This window comes from Nicotiana tabacum, chromosome 6, assembly GCF_000715075.1.
Source record: "Nicotiana tabacum cultivar K326 chromosome 6, ASM71507v2, whole genome shotgun sequence".
Lineage (NCBI taxonomy): Eukaryota > Viridiplantae > Streptophyta > Magnoliopsida > Solanales > Solanaceae > Nicotiana > Nicotiana tabacum.
Genome location: NC_134085.1, coordinates 167,518,459 through 167,535,505, shown reverse-complemented (window position 1 = coordinate 167,535,505; position 17,047 = coordinate 167,518,459). Strand labels below are relative to the sequence as shown.

The window sequence follows — 17,047 nt, the reverse complement described above, 5'->3', positions numbered from 1 at the left end:
TTTCTAGGTCGCCCACCAGTATAATGCGGATATACATTTCTGTTTTTCATTTTATGTCCTAGGTCACCCACCAGTATAATGCGGGTATACATTTCAGTTTTTCATTTCTAGGTCGCCCACCAGTATAATGCGGGTATACATTTGTATTTTTCATTTCATGTCCTAGGCGCCCACCAGTATAATACGGGAATACATTTATGTTTTTCATTTAATGTCCTAGGTCGCCCACCAGTATAATACGGGCATACATTTCTGTTTTCATTTCATGTCTTAGGCGCCCACCTGTATAACGAGAGGAATACTTTTCAGTCTTATACTGCAGATCTTGAAATCAGTAACCCACCGGAAGGCAGAAGGTTACAACGGGAATCCCCAGCACCGGAAAGCATAAGGTTGCAACAAGAGGTCCCAGCACAAATTCAAGCGCATGAGTCAAAAGGAAGAAAAGACGCGTCTTGAAAGAAGCAGCCTGTGAACATTAAATTATGCCCAGCATAACAAAGCTTAATGAAGGAAGCCATATCACCAGCGGACCGAACAAAATAATGCAAACTGGTGATTCAGGAAAGCAAGAGGCCGGTGTCATCCCCGTCAGTTCTCGGAAGAAAGAAGCACCGGAATCGACGCAAGCCGACAAGAAAGCAAGGCATCAAGAACAAATGAAGAGATCTTGTAATCCGTAGTCTAGCCTAACTTCTTGATTTTTCTGTAAAGCATGGTGTAATAAGGAGGTTAGCAAGCAGTAAAAGTAGCATACAACACCAGTAACATTGCAGTCTCATGGTAGTCTCAGCTACCAAAACTTCCCGAACTACATTAACCTGATTCCCTTCTAGCCAGGGATATGTAGGAAACCTTTGAAGCAAAGGTTTGGTTAAATCTTTTTAAAAAAAAAATGCTTCACACGGAGTACTCGAACGGGCAAAAATCGCTCGTATCCGCTCACTTTATCTTTGCACGAAAACCCTTCGTGTTTTCGGACAAAGAGGGGCAGCTATGAGCACGTAATTTTCCCCCTATATGAGAATCACTCCCAAAAATTCAAAATAAAACAATTTTCCTTTGTGTGCAATGTTTGTATTTTTGTGGTATTTTTTGTATAATTATTTGTATTTTGTCTATGCATGTTTATTTGTTTAAATTAATAAAAATATAAAATATGTCGCATTTTCATTTAGTATTTATTTAAGTTTGTTTTACAATAAATGAGAAAATCATAAAAAATAATGTACGTTGCATTTTTAGCATTTAACGTCTAAATTGTGCGATTTTAACATTAATTGCTATTTAAATGTGCGATAATAGTTATTTGGACTTAATTAGTATTTTTTATAAGTTAATTTAGTTTATAAGTTAATTTAAAATTTTAGTTTTATTAATTAGGAAGTAAAAGAAAAGAGAGCAAGAATATAAAAGAAAACCGGAATTAGGCCTCTTCTTCAGTTTTGAACCACAGACCCAAATATACCCAACCTTCCTCTACGACCCGGTCCATTCCAAACCGGGTCGACCCAGTCCATAACCTAACACCCCTATTTCCCTATCTTTCATTTCAAAAACAAAACCCTAAAAAAATTTCACTGTTGAAAAATCCCACCCGCCCCTCTCTTACCTTCTTCTTCTTCAAGCTTCCAAACTCCCCTCCTATGGCTGCCCTTTCTCTTCCAGTCCTTCCCCTTCACCACACTCACACACACACACCACCACGAGGCTCGTCTTCTCCATGTCGAGCTCGAAGCTCGTTGGCTGCCCTCTCCTTTCATCCTCAACCAACAAACCACCCCCCTCTCCGTCGAACGAGCTCCAAACGACCACCTCCTTCTGCGTCGTCTTCTAGCTTCGTGTTGCTGCTGCGTCGTCTTCTTCTTCATACTGCTGCTATGTCTTCTTCATCCTTCACTGCTGCACAGCTGCTTCATCTTCTTTCTTCAATAAAAACGCAGCCAACCCTCCGTCGAACCCCACGTTGCCATAACCAACCAAACGACCACTCAGTTCACGTCCAAACGAACCCCATGGCTGTTGTTTTTGCTTCCTCCTCTGCGTCCGTGTTGCCGCTGCCTGCTTCATCTTCTTCATCGAGCTTGAGCTCGACATCCATGGTGCTGCTGCCCGAAGTCCAGCTCTGCCACCATTTCTGCCCGACGCAGCTGTTCCTTCCAGCTCCGCCACCACTGCTGCTGCGTCTTCTCCTCCTCCATTGCTGCTGCTGTCCGCCACTTCCTTCTTCAAGTTCTTCGTTTGTCCGTTCGTGGTCGTCTTTGGTGTCCAAGGGTTTTGGTGCGATATTTGTTTCCGGGCAGATTTGTTTTCGTTCGAGTTCATCATCGTTCCGATCCGGTTAGTTGGTTTAAGTTTCGTTCCCGTCCGTAATTTGTTTGATATTTTCGGATTTGAAATCAAATATGTTTGATATTAATTTCATGTTCATCATTTTTTTTATCTTTCTTCAGTTTGTTTCATTCATTTTTCTTGTTTATTTTTAGGTAGAAATTGATTAGTTTAATTATAATGTTGTTAGATTTAAGTTGAAAATTCAATTAATTATTTTTCAGTTTGTTTTATTAATTTAAAAGGATTTAATTTTAATATAGAAGAGTGTTAGTTTAAATCGCTTGAATCAGTTGTTTGTTGTTTAATATAGATTTAATTCGTGTTCATTTTGTTTGAAATTCATTTTTAATTCAGTGATTTAATGTGAGTTTATGTTTTGGTTTTAATTTTTTGATTTAGTTTGAATCATGTATCTTTGTTGTATTTTGTTGGATTTAATTTGAAGATCAATTGATTATTTGAGTTTAGTGATTTGAATCTGTTTATTTATTTTTGTTTAAGTTTGATTTGAATTTGAGCTCATGCTTTGAATATATTTGTTTGTTATTATTGGTGAATCTGAAAATAGATTTGTTGTTTAAAAAGATTGTTCAATCAAAATAATTCCAGTTGTTTCTTGTTGTTCATCATATAGTTTGAGTTTGTTCATAAAATCTGATTAGGAATTGGTTATAGCTGCTATATTTTGGTTAGAATTGATTAGTTGAACTTGTTATAGCTGACGGGGTAGATTGGTAAATTACAATGTTTTCAGGGTCAAAATGGTAATTTCAGTAAGGTCAGAGGGGTATTTTTGGAATTAAAATTTTGAACAATTATTTATTTTGAGTGCTCTGTCAATTAAGATTAAAAAAATATTAAAATAATCAATAATGGAGGGACAAGATATAATGGTGGGGAATAATGCAATTGTTTAATATAAGCATGAGGGACAAGATATAATGAGGTTTTTGTTTATTGTAGTGGAGGACAAAACATTAGGTAGTGGGATTAAAAGGGGATGAGTGAAAGATAGTGGGTTTTAATTTTTTAAAAATGCTGAAAGATGGTAATAAATAGGGGGACTTGATCAGATTTTAGAAAAAAGGAGGGAGAGAGAGATAAAAAGAGAGAGCTAAATATTGAAGAGAGAGAAAAATTCCGAAAATATAAAAACTTCAAAAAATACAAATAAAAACATTCTGGAAATTAAAAGAGTAGTATACAATTTAAATATTCTGATATACAGATTCAGAAATTAAGGGTTGAACAATTAATTAGTCTTTTAAATCTGAAAAGATTCCATTGGCTTCTGTCCGTTGATTGTTGTCGGTGTTTCTGGATTTTTATCTTGATTTCAAAATCTGTCACTGGTTTATCGTTGCTGGTTACTAGTTGTTGGGTGTTGTGTTGTTGTATGCTACTGAATTTCTGCTGATCTCCCTTTTCTTTTGCTTCCAATATCAGGTACACGACTGTAACACTAGTTATTGCAAGCTAATAATGTGGAAGCATGAATACATATGAAGAATTGAATTTTGAAGTTTTAATGTCGTTTTTCTTTGTTCCTTTTATTGATTGTATTTAGGTTATTTCATGTGTTACTGAATAATAATTGGAATAAGAGAAAATAACATAAGTTAGTCTTTAATGAATCAGTTTGGCAAAACGGGTTAATTCACTAGTTATGAAGGTTTTAAGATTATCAACAGTAGGTTAATCGTGAACAAGTAGCTAAATTTAACTAAGGTATGAATTTAAACTGAATTTCGTGAATTAGGCATTAAGGCACGATTTGAGTTCAAACAAGATTAGAAGAACGTTTAAGTTTAATAAACTTTCTAATAAGCATTAGTAATTATGGTTAAATCTAGTTTCAAATGGTTGTGAATAATTAATCTCAATAGTTTTTTTTATAACAATGCGAGTTTTAATCTAGCTATATTTGATTCTTTTGAATATTAGTTGTCGAATTTTTATTTTTTTTATAATTTCGAATTTTTGAGTAAAATTCCTTTTCATCAACATTTGTATTAATCTAGCAATTAGTATGCCATGCTTTCTTAAATAAATAAATAAATAAAAGCTCGTAATTAATTAGGATTTTCTTTCTTTATTTTAGAGACTAATTTTAATAGAAAATGTAGTCGCTTTAAGACTTGTCCATATAAAATAAATGAGACGAGCCTCGCCTAGTAAAATATGTAGATTGCGGGGCCCTCACAAATGTATGCATTAATTATTTAGAACATCGAAGTTGGCCGTCTAGTGAAATTTTACGGTCTTTCCCAAAACAACAATACGCTAGTCGCTCTAGGCGTGTCTTTAACAAATTATTTTCTTAAATATGGGTGTGCATTTATGTAACCCAAATCCAAATCTCAACGGAATCGAAATGTGTCGATAACCACGGGTGCATTGATTGCGACGTGGTTGAAATACGTTTTCACAATGTTGCAATTCTCCGTAAAATAATAACGATAAATAAAAATAATAAAAGCGGATAAAGGATAAAATTTGCACATAAGTTTATAATATGTATTATATCAGATAATCAAGCCGAATATAACAGTTGAGCGACCGTGCTAGAACCACGGAACTCGGGAATGCCTAACACCTTCTCCCGGGTTAACAGAATTCCTTATCCGGATTTCTGGTTCGCGGACTGTAATACAGAGTCATTCTTTTCCTCGATTCGGGATTAAAATTGGCGACTTGGGACACCCTAAATCTCCCAAGTGGCGACTCTGAATAAATAAATAAATCCTGTTTCGATTATCCTTTAATTGGAAAAAACTCCCTTCCGCACCCCTTTGCGGGCGGCGCGGGCGAAAAAGGAGGTGTGACACCAGTATCAGACTTTAATGTTTTAACAATCACACCAAATTGATTTTTAACCATTGAAAAGAAGTTCTTCAATACAACTATTATTTCACTCTTTGATTGCAATAAGTATACCTAAGTGAACCTACTGTAATCATCCACCACTGTAATAAGTAGTGTTTCGTGTCATATGTAGGTATTCTATGAAATCCCCATGCATATACATGAATAAGCCGAATAATGCTAACAACTTTATGACTACTAGATGAAAACTTCAGCCTGCTTTGCTTAGCCAAGGGGCATACTTCACATCTATATTGTACTCTACTGTCCACTGAGTTTCTCAATTGGTGGATATGCTGCATTGCCTTTATTACAGGGTGTCCTAGTCTCATGTGCCAAAGAGCCAAATTATTTGAACTACTGGTAACCATTGTTGATGCATGTGTTGAACTCTCTGTAGAAGGTAGTCCACATGATTCCTTACCAATCCCCATCACCTTCCTATTGTAAAGACCCTACAGCACACAGAAGTCACGGAAGAACATTGCACAGCAGCTTAGTTCCTTGGTCAGTTTTGAAACAGACAATAAGTTGAACTTAAAGTCAAGAACATGTAAAACATCCTTTAAAACTTAATTGTCTAGTATAGAGACAATTCCTGTATGGACTATTTTGTATTTATTCCCTGTTGGTACTTGCACTCCACTATTATTCTGTAAGCTACAATACTTAATGGCATGCATGATCTCCTTATGAAAAGTAATGTGATGTGAAGCAATTGAGTCTAATATCCATTCACAATCAAAGGCACTTGATAACAATGCAGTTATACCTGCCATAAGCGAGTGACAGTCACTTGTGCCTTGTTTGTTCAGAAGACTTAACTATTGTTTGTATTAATCTTCTGTGAAGAAATTCCCATGTGTGAGCTGAGTGTTTGATGAATTTCCTACCTCAGTAGCAACATCATTACCATAGGGTTTAACACTTTGTACCTGTGTTTTTTTACCTTCACAAGGTAGGGGTAAGGTCTGCGTACACACTACCCTGCCTAGACCCCACTTGTGAAATTGCGCTGGGTTTGTTATTGTTGTACCTGCACTTTATTCTTACTTTTGAAATCCGGGGGATACCCTATGATCTTATAACAATTTTCCTTTAAATGGCCTTTGTGGCCACAAAACTCACAAATCAACCCTGGTTTCTTTGCTTTGAATCTCTGAGTGAATGTCTGATTTTTTCCAGCTAGCATGGTCAAATTCCCTTGTTCCAAGAGTACGTTGGCTTTCTTCTAGTATGACCAAGGCATATTCTTGATTAACCGTCAACACTAGTGTCTTGAGTAACACGTGGCTCCTCACATGGCCATATCTTTCATTTAAGCCAACAAGAAACTATAAGAGTCTCAAATTTCTGAATTGTTCGATGAAAGGTCTCGTTTCCTCACAATCACATATTGGCCCTGCCACTAACAAGTCCATTTCATCACATAAAATCTTCATCTTGGAGTAGTAAGCAGTGACTGAATCTGTGCCTTGAGTCAACGATCCTATCATCTTCCACAATCGATATGTTTGAGTCAAATTTGATTTATCAAATCGTTCCTTAAACTCACTCTAAACTTTTGCTGCATTTGAGGCATAAATGATGCTAGGTTGCAACTCCACCGCCACTGTCTTTCCTATCCATGACAGCACCATAGCATTGCATCTTTCCCACTGATTTGCTAATTCGCCTTTGAATGAACCTTTTACGCAGGTTCCCTCTATGAACCCTAATTTATTTTTCACCGATAGTGTCCATTCGCATAGCTCGACTCCGTAGACCATAATTTTCTGGACCTGTGAGTTTTATGTCGATCAATGCCACACGAGGTGTGTCTGATTCCCTCAAGTACAAAGGATGATTGTGGTCAATTCGAGGAACTTCTTCTTCTCCCATGGCCGCCCAATCTCGACAATGGCTTACTACTGAAATGGTAGAATTTTGGTTCTAAATCCCTATCGATCGCTCTGATACCATGATAGAATCTGAGATCTATTCACTCGAACTCATATTATTATGCATGCAATCGATGAACTATGCAATTAGGGAAGATTATAGAGAGAGAAAGTAGAGAGAAGGAGGAATTCTCATTAATGTGTTGCTTAACTATAGGAATATACAGTATTAACTAGTATAACCACTTCTGGTATTTGTTAGTGGAGGAGAAACGTGAAATTACTTAACTACCCCTCACCTTAGTACACTAAATTACCCCTCACTCAATACGCTCTCTGCTTTTTAGCGGGCAATATCTTCATGATCGTCAATAGTTTATCTAATCCTTAGTTGTTTTCCAGTTAGGTGAATATTTTTCTTGCTTTCTTGTCTTCCACATGGTTGAATCATATTAGGTTCCATTATTTTTTTCACATTTCGAAAGCAAGTAAACCAAATCCATAGTACATAATGTTGACCTTAATTTGTTGCATTAATTACGGATGGCAAAAGAAAAACACGAAAAGCAAAACAAATTGTAATTAAAACGGATGGTAGACTTTGATTTACTGTTTTGCCAGAAAGCAAGTGGTTCAAACTTTATTTTCCACCATATTATTTATCAACCTTCTTGTTCGAAGTAAAGTTTCTTCTCTAAGGTGCATGGTGGGAAAATTGAATACCCCATTTTCACTTCTCTTTTTCCTTTTCTTTTTTTTATTTATCTTACCTTTTTCTTTTTGACTTTTTGTTTGTGTACTAAACCCTAGTAATATTGATTGTTACTTTATTTCTTTAGTATTACACAAACTGTTACTACTAGCTAGTCCAAAAGGAAAATGAATTCCCTTTTTTTCTTGAAACAATAAAGAATTTGGCCATTTCTATATGAAGAATTTTGCTATGGTGTCATTAGGAGAGGCACTCACTGTTTTAAACTACTATATTGGTATGAAGAGGCGTGCCAAAGCATGTGACAATGAGCTTTATTTTGGAAGACTAGCTACTATCCATAATATGATTGTCGTATCTGATACTGAACCTATGCTTCAGACATTTTCTGTTTCTCTTGTCTCCATAAAATTTGGAAACAGGTCAAATTTAATTTTGAATCTGGTCAAAGTATTCCCCAACTTTTCCTTGTCACTCATTCATTCTTATTCTTCTTTTGGGGTTTTCTGATTTCCTGGCAATTTATTTACTACTGAACTATTTTCTAAAAGACTACAGAACCGAGTCTTGGAAAAAGTTTGAATAGTTGATTACTTAGGACCCGTTTGGAAATTTCACTTTTGTAAAAAAAAATTCTCCTTGCTACGTAATATTTGTTGGCCATGAAAATTTCAAATTTCACTTAAAGTTGAATTTCAAAATATTTCGGAATTTAAAAAAACTCCAAAAAGTTAGTTTTTCAAAATTTTCACTTTAAATCACTCACAAAAATTAAAATAGCTTCAAATTAACACAACTCTAATTTTGCAAATATAATTTTCACTTGAATATTTTATTTTATTTTACTTTTTTAATGAATTTTACAATTCTTATGTCCAAACACAGTGGCGGTACCACATCCAATCGATTGACACCCATCTTCTGGAAAATTACACTATATTGTTAGAATTTTTTATTTTATTTTATGTATATTTACTATACATTGACTCCGCTTAATTTTACAATATATTTAAATTCTTTTATTTGAATATCCCTTAGTAAAAATCTTAGCTCAAACGTCCGCCTAGTTTTCAAAAGAAAAATGGTTGCCACACATAAGTGCTCATATATTTGGTTTTACTAGATGATTCAATGCGTGTGCATTTTTCCGTTTTTGCTTTATAGCCGAACTTCTATTTAAAACTCAACCACTTAATGCAGAAGAAATAAGCCAAAACAACAACAAAAGTAAAACCGATGCCGGACGGTTGGCACAAGGATTAAATAGAATTGATGAAACGAAACTAATTAGGAATTGCATTTGGGATAAAATCTAAATTCATCAATTGTTTCAGTACTGAAGCTCAAAATTAAAGACTATGAGGTTAGGTCTTATTCTATTGGTTGGATGTCAGCATTGGAAGATTAAAATTGTACTCTTTACTTTTGTTCGTCCGTTATGAATTTCACATGCCCCTTAAGAAATAATAAATTAAGGCATAATTTATCATGATACTCATATTAATTGATACATATTTTTAATAAATTTACAAAAATGATTGGAAATAAGTAATTAATGCTATAGGTATAATAGGAAAAAATAAATTATCTTCTCTTTATATACTAAAAGTGACAAGTAAAAATAAAAATTTATTTTTAAAATACTGTACAAGTGAAAAGTGAACAGTTACAAGAATTAAGTAGGTACAGATATGATAGTCTAGTCTGCAACATTGCTTGGCATAATTCATAAGTTAGTTATCGGTTTCCTAATTTGTGGAGTTAAAATGATACACATGTCGCTTTTTAGTGTGCCTCTTCAATTACAACTTTGATGGATTTAAACATTGGTAGTTGAACTTCTTCCATTTTTTCAAAACACTTATTATGAGCAATTATGGGTGGTTATTATATAAACAAATATTTAAATCGTGTTTCATCTTTACTTTTACTTTCATTGCTCACTATTAATGTGTATTGTCTTCTGCAATTTCTAATAGATTGTGTGAGAGGCAGGGAGAGACACACAATATTCAAAAATAAATACATATATTGATGTATATATCAACACTTCTGAACTTGCCTTTCTCTAAAATCTAAAACCAACAGAACCGCATGAAGTCCCAACTGCTGAGAATGGCAGACCGAGGTTGTATTTGACAATCAAGTCAAAAAGGGTAAAAATAAAAACAAAAAAAAGGTAAAAAAAAATGAAGGGAGGCAAGAAGACAATAAAAGTGCAACGTCCCTAGTCATATATTAGGACTTACTACACTTTCTGTCCCTTTCTTTAATTTTCCTCCTTCATTACATGGTTTTTCTTCAAATCATATCATTTTTAATTTTTTTTTTCTAAAACCAAACCTTAGAAAAATAAGACCAAGTTAAATAATTTCCCTTAATCAGCAACGAGAACCCTTTCGGCAATTGAGAGCGCCAGAACCAGATACTAAATTGCTGACCAAAGAAGAAGGTCTTGCACTTAAACTTGAAGCCTTAGCATAACTTGATGATTTGGCTCCAGCTCCTGATTGTGTGAAATATGCACCATTTAACATTAAATCCCCTTCTGTTCTCCAATTCCAATTCTTCCATTCACTCTCTGGTGCATCCTCATGTTTTGTTACCTACATATATATTATTCCAGTAAATATTTTCTAAAGCAAAAAAGTGTAAAACCTAAGTTGGAGAAATTTATTAAAACAAGTAATACTGACCTCTTTGCTAAACCTAATATCAGGGGCAAGAAATCTGTTGCCTTGACTATTGATGGTGGGACTAGCACTTCCACCAATTGCATACATTTCCCAATGGGTGTAGTCATTGTTCACCACATGGAAATAACCATGTCTACATCTGCATATTCCAAAAAGCCAACAATTCTTTAAATTCTACATACACTGTACAAACATACCCCACTCTAAATCTAACTACTGTTTTTTCGTCATTTGGAATACACAACCAAATTTTGGTGTGTCCTTTGCTTAACACGCGCACCACTTAAAAACAGCTAAAAAGTTATTTATAAAATCATATGCCATAAAGTAGTTGCAGATAAATAAAATGACTACAAGTTAAAATCCATTGTTAGTATAAATTTTTTTTACACTTTCGATATAAAAGACAATTCGGTGCAATAGGTTTTTGCTATGCACGAGGTCTATTTAGTCTTAGCATGCATTTTTATAAGAGGTTGTTCCCACCGTGACCCCTTAATCATATGACAGCAAATATATCAGTTATGCTAAGCCTCCGTTTCTTTTACACTTTCGATATATGGAACTTAAATCGTTAAAAGAAATATTGTGTATAGTGATCATTTACTTTTTAAAATTTTTTACCTTGGCATTCTTTGGACAAGGCCTTCCCCAAAGTGATTGAAAGCAATGGTAACTTGCATATTCTTGTCTTGAACATAAGAATCACTGTGTCCCAAGAGCATAACTTTATCATGGTGAGTCATGAAATTATTAGAAATTGTAATAGCTGTGGACCCCATAATGGCGTCAATCAAGCCGTCTTTGCAGTTAGACAAAGAGCAATGGTCCACCCAAACATGGCTCCCACCAAATATCGACACTCCATCACCATCAGAAATAGTTCTCCACCCGTAATGCGATGGGGAGCTCCGCACCATAGCATTCCCTCCTTGCTTACAATCATGTATGTGAATTCCATGTATAATAATATTCGTCACGTACTGTATTGTTATACATGGACCGCCCGCAATATGTACACTCGCACCTCTTCCATCAATTGTTTTGAATGAGTTCATAATAAGTTCTTCTTTTAATTGGATAACCATATCCCTAGCAAAAATTATCCACAACGGTTCAGTTTGGACTACAGCATGACGGAGAGTCCCCGGCTTTGGGTTGACAGGATCGTCGTCACCTGAGTCGGTGACCACGTAAATTTTACCGTCTCTACCGCCAACGGCGTTTTTGCCAAAGCCAATGGCGCAATCAGCTAACCGTTGGCGGTTCTTCTCCCAGTTCGGATCACAACGCCAGCAATCATCAATAGGATTTCCGGTACCACAAGATAGATAGCCTAAGTTCCTTCTTGAAGCATTTACGCTCCTGCATTTTCCAAACAAAAAAATTTTGTTAAATCTTGTTAACGTACTATATGAGTCATTATTTTGTGTTCGAGCTATGTATACATATAATAACATGTGCTAGCTAAAATAACGTTAGTCTTGTCTAGACATACATAATGTGGGACTAAAATGTAATTGCAAACCTAGTGTAATCTCATAAGTGGGGTTTGGAAGGGTAGTATGTACACAAACCTAAGATAAAGAGGTTGTTTCCGACATACCCTTGGCCAATGTGGGTTAAAATAAATGAAATTAATGTGAAGGAAGCAAAATGTACGTACCTATGTACTTCATCTACAACAGCTTGAGGATCAGATAGGGAAGAGGAGGAGGCAATGAGGGACGGGAGAAGGAGAAGTGAAGACAAGAGGAAGAGGAAAGAAAGAGAAATAGAGCCCATATTTGTCTGTTGTTTGTCTGTAATTAGCTTTGTCTCTAGACGAACTCAGTGAGGGTTATCTAGAGAACAGAGGAAATATAAAGTTATTTGGGCTTGGGAAGAAAAGAGAGGGAAATGAAGGAGTTTATAAAGAGAGAAAAGCTGGAGAAATTAGCGTTGATTAAACAAAAGAGGTTAGAGGTAGGGTCACTTTTATCTTTGTGATTACATGTTTTACGGAGATTCCTCTCTTACCTATAGAGGCTAGATTGGACTATGGTAGTTTTTGTCCGTTAAGCAAGCATTCCTACCTGACATGTAAACAGTACAATATCTTCTTCTTCTTCTCTCTCTTATTGTCTTTTTCTCTCTTATTGTCTTTTTACTCAGCATAATGATGGATAGTCTAGTCTGTCAAATAAACAATAGGCAAAGGATCCAAAAAAGCTGAGTATTATGTATTTACGTAGGGTTCCAAAAGGACCGTAATCGAGAAGGTGTGATCAGTGCCGAAATTAGGAATTTTTTTAAGGGTGTTCAAACTTGAAATAAGTGAAAAAATTCTCCCGCAAAGAGTATTCAATATATGTTCTATACCTCTAAAACCTAATATTTTACCTATATATGCAGTGTAATTTTCAGTTAAACCATCATTTAAGATATGTGGCTTCGCACCCAGGTGTGATACACCTCTAAATTATGCAAAATGGAACAACTTTGTCATCCATTAAAAGAATGTCTCGTTTCTACCCCTTTCATTACCAAAGTGATTCGATTTGCCCTTATGGGCTAAAGAGCTAAAGGGCAAATTTTCGCTTTGACTGCCATGGTCAATGTGTACTTCTTTTAGAAAGAAAAAAAAAAGAAAATCTAGACATTCATATATTCTTTAATATTTTTGAAATGAAATTTATCTATACACAATTACACATTAAGGAAACTAGTTCGCCATATAGAGCCCATATCTCCTTTCCCGCATGCAAGTTATATATTATAATCAAATTCATTTGCGATTTCTATGCCATTGAATAATGTGTACGAATAATAATTAAGGGCTGCATGCATACATAGATACTCGTTCCCGTTCTCCATTATGATATTCTAACAGGCCGATCCATGCGAACTGAAATTTTGCTTATTATTGGATCGTAAAATCCTGAAGAATAGAAAGAAAAAGCTAAATCTAATTTATATTACCTAGAAATTACTCTCTTTTTTGGATAGAAATTGGAAAATAATTTCCATTTGTAACTACATATGTACATGCAAAAGATGCAATTCTGGGGTGTAACACTAAGAGAAAATAAGCTATTGTCTGTAGAGAAGGGTTTAAGATTTTTATAATATGGGTGCACCACTAAATAAAGAAAAAAAAAAGAAGTATTAAGTGAATTCTATCCCTGGTCCTCTAAGTTAATAACTTCACATTCAACTAAGTGCACTGCCGACAAAGAATACTAGACTAATTCTAAAAAATATGTATATAAATTACCTAATTTGACGAAATGACCTTAAGTTTACAGGCCTTATATATTTATCTATAAATCCGCCCATTATAAATTTGTGTGCACATTTTTTTGGCTTCTTGTTTACTTTGCACACGACGTTTCTAAGCAGTAATGATAGAGAAATTGACCAGCGGTGTATAGCAAATGTCACCGACCGTAATTATGTCACTCGGGGCTTTAGCTGCAAAAATTGTGTTTCCATTTAATTTTGGGTGGGAAAACTGCCATATCAATTTTCTTTTATTGTTCTCTTTAATTCGTTCAAAGTTTAAAATTTGAGATGTTATTTTCTGTTATTTAAACATTTATATAGGTGGTTGCGTCCTTTAATATCGAAAAAGGAGAAATGATTAGTGAATGGCATGCTATGTGTCCACGCACATATGCGAATATTATAGTGATTCTACCAAAGGAAGACTTTACCATATTTGTTTATGAGAAATCATTGGCATCACGCATATAAAGTTACCAGATTGCATGGGACCTTTATCATTTGTCTTGATTTTACCCTTTAGTAACAAGCAATCTATGCATTATTCTCTTTTCTCTTTTATGTCTGCTTGTTTTCTTTCTTTTAATTTGTTGCTCTATTATTTTTGTAGTGAGGTCACTGTAACTTCCAACTAAAAGAAACTGTCAAGAATGGTTTTTTCTTATTTAATTACTTATTAGTATCTTATAATTATAGTACAAAATCGCAAAAGTAGAGTTGTTCCTCCTTTTGTTTTTAAAAAATTGTTTTAGTAAGGGAAGGGGGAGGGAGGGGATCCAAGTACTGGGAATAAAATAGAAGGGAAAGAATGTTATATCAAGTCATTTAATTAAAATTCAAGATATCCTTCCAATTTTTTGAAGTTCTAAATTTACTAATTGATTTCCATTTCTTACGAGACCAAAATTTCGTTTGCATATGATTCCATAATTTAAGGGGTAGTATTAGATCATTCACCACTGTAAAATTCTAAGGGGGACCCAAGAAAACGAAATTCTCCAAATTAATTTTAAAGAAATTAACCTTGAAAAAAAATCAACTTTTTTATCTCTCTTTCATAACACAGTTATGGTGATTTTGAGTTAGGTTTGTAAGTCTTAAATAAAATCTACCTACTTGATAAACTACTGTGGGTATTAAAACTTCATTGGCTTGTTTGAATTTTAAAAATTCACAATGTATCCTATTCATTTCCATTTATTTAAACTAGTTCAAACTTTTAGGAATTAAATTCCCACCTCATTAGTAAGAAAAGAGACTTTTACGTCTCATCACCACAAAGTGCGAGTTAGCTGTTAGTTACCATAATGCTAATAAAATCACTTAAAAGTCTTATCCATTCTCGCTTCATTAATCGCTAAGAAAAAGACACCTTAGATGATCATACATGACACTAGCTAGCACATGCTTTTGATCTCTATAATTCAAAGTTTGATGGTCCAAATGGGGTCCCAACTCTGGTTAGCTATACCCCAACTTCTTCTTTTAGTATTTTGTCCGGTATCTGCATTGAGGCATGATTAAATTTTATTTTGTGCTAGAAAATTCCACGTTAAGGTAAATCAATCTCTAATAAAGATAACTTCATACCTAAAGCTCGAACTGCATATCTCTTGTTAAGAATAAAGTACTTATCACTTCACCACAACTTATCGGTGATAACTACCTCAATTTAAAAATGCCTAACAAATCAAAACTCTTCCTCAATTTCCTCAATATTACAATATTTATTGGCCGCAAACCTCGCCGTGACTCCACAAACCAATATTAGAAGAGATGATGACAACACGTTCTAAGGAAAATCCACCCGCGCTGACACGCCAAATCGTAGACCGCCACTCGTCCACATGACAAACTCGACACATGCCTCTGGCCCTCAAATGAAAGGCCTTGCATTTGTGCTTTAAACTTCCCAAATGGAAAAGAAACAAAGTGATCGTCACATCCTCACATGGTTTCATTTTTTGCTTCCTCAAAAAGTACCCGAATTCTGATTCTTCTTCGCGCCGGTTGGGACGAATTGTAGCCTTAGATTAAGGATATAAATGAGGATACAGAATCATCGAACGGATTGTATGAGTGAAAATGTGGATACTACTATAGGGCAAACCTTCGGGACAACAATAACGTGAGTGTCATTTTTATTCTGTTTGGTAGGGTTTAAGTGAATGGCATAGCCATGTTAGTTCGTTTTAGGTCTATAAGTTGCCTTGTTGGGTGGGTGATGGGTATAGTGACGTTGTTGATTAGTACTTCGTAACTTCCTCTTCTTTGAATTTCGTGATGTGGCACTTATCTTGGTCAGATACCACAAATTTACACATGCGGGTGGTCCATATGCAGTGGCGTATTTGGAGTTTCGGATTTACGTGAATACATGCCCTCCTCTCACTAGAACATGTGAATTAATATCATAGTCTTAAAATATTTAAGTATATATACATATATGCACTCAAGCTCAAACTATCATATTGATAGGATGATTAATGAGTGCACCTTTTTAAATGAGGGTGGAGTGGCCTCTGTGGTAGATATGATGCGAGAAACGAGGTTGAGGTGGTTCGGGCATATGAATAGGGAATGCATAGATGTCCCCGTGAGAATAGGGGTGGACATCGGTCGGTTCGGTTCGGTTATTAATATTATCGGTTTAGAATATCGGTTATCGGTAGGGGTGGGCATATATCAGTTTGAACCGAAAAAACCGACCGAACCAATTTTTTTTAAATTTCGGTTTCGGTTATTCGGTTTTTTCGGTCGGTTTCAAATTAAAATTTTTAAAATTCAGTTTTTCGGTTCGGTTGTCGGTTATTGATTTATATTTTTCGGTTAACCGAAAAACCGAACTAATACTACATGGATTTCTTTATAGGCTATATAGGCCTAAGCCCAATTTTAAGTTCCATTGAAATCAGCCCAAGTCCCAACTGAATTCAGCTCTTCCATACTTATATAGGCTAAGGCCCAAGTTTATGTTCCATTAAAATCAGCCCATCCCAAACCCAAATACCCAATTGCCCATCAGGCATCAGCTGATCATCTCCTTTTCTTTTCCCATTCTTACTTTCTTAGGCAGTTAGGCAGCTAGGGCTTTTATTTCTCCCTTCTCTTCTCACTTCACTTCTCACTTCTCAGTTCGGCAGTTCCTCCCCCCCAATTCCCCAAATACGCTAGGGGTTCCATTGATAAACTGGTGGAGTGGTGGTTTTCCCAAATACGCTAGGGATCTATCATTGTCGTCAAATTTCTTGTGGAAGGTAAGGTTAATTTTTGTTATATTTCGCTCATTTCTTCTT

General features: G+C 35.2%; 1 protein-coding gene across 1 annotated transcript; it reads right to left on the bottom strand.

The window, feature by feature from the left end:
- Positions 1-9,802: 9,802 nt before the first annotated feature.
- Positions 9,803-12,678, bottom strand: LOC107828480 (putative pectate lyase 18). The gene is made up of 4 exons (XM_016655802.2): positions 12,154-12,678; positions 11,112-11,852; positions 10,488-10,626; positions 9,803-10,397 (listed from the first exon to the last, which is right to left on the bottom strand). Exons 1-4 carry the CDS (start codon positions 12,270-12,272, stop codon positions 10,173-10,175), a joined length of 1,224 nt encoding a protein of 407 aa, XP_016511288.1. The 5' UTR covers positions 12,273-12,678; the 3' UTR covers positions 9,803-10,172.
- Between the last annotated feature and the right edge of the window lie 4,369 nt (positions 12,679-17,047).

Bases quoted from the DNA above. Each gene is read 5' to 3' on its own strand.
- LOC107828480 (XM_016655802.2), bottom strand. From the start codon at position 12,272: ATGGGCTCTATTTCTCTTTCTTTCCTCTTCCTCTTGTCTTCACTTCTC. The intron at 11,853-12,153 runs GTACGTACATTT...TGGAAAATGCAG, and splicing joins GTTGTAGATGAAGTACATAG to GAGCGTAAATGCTTCAAGAA. The intron at 10,627-11,111 runs GTAAAAAATTTT...TGGAATATGCAG, and splicing joins CTTGTCCAAAGAATGCCAAG to ATGTAGACATGGTTATTTCC.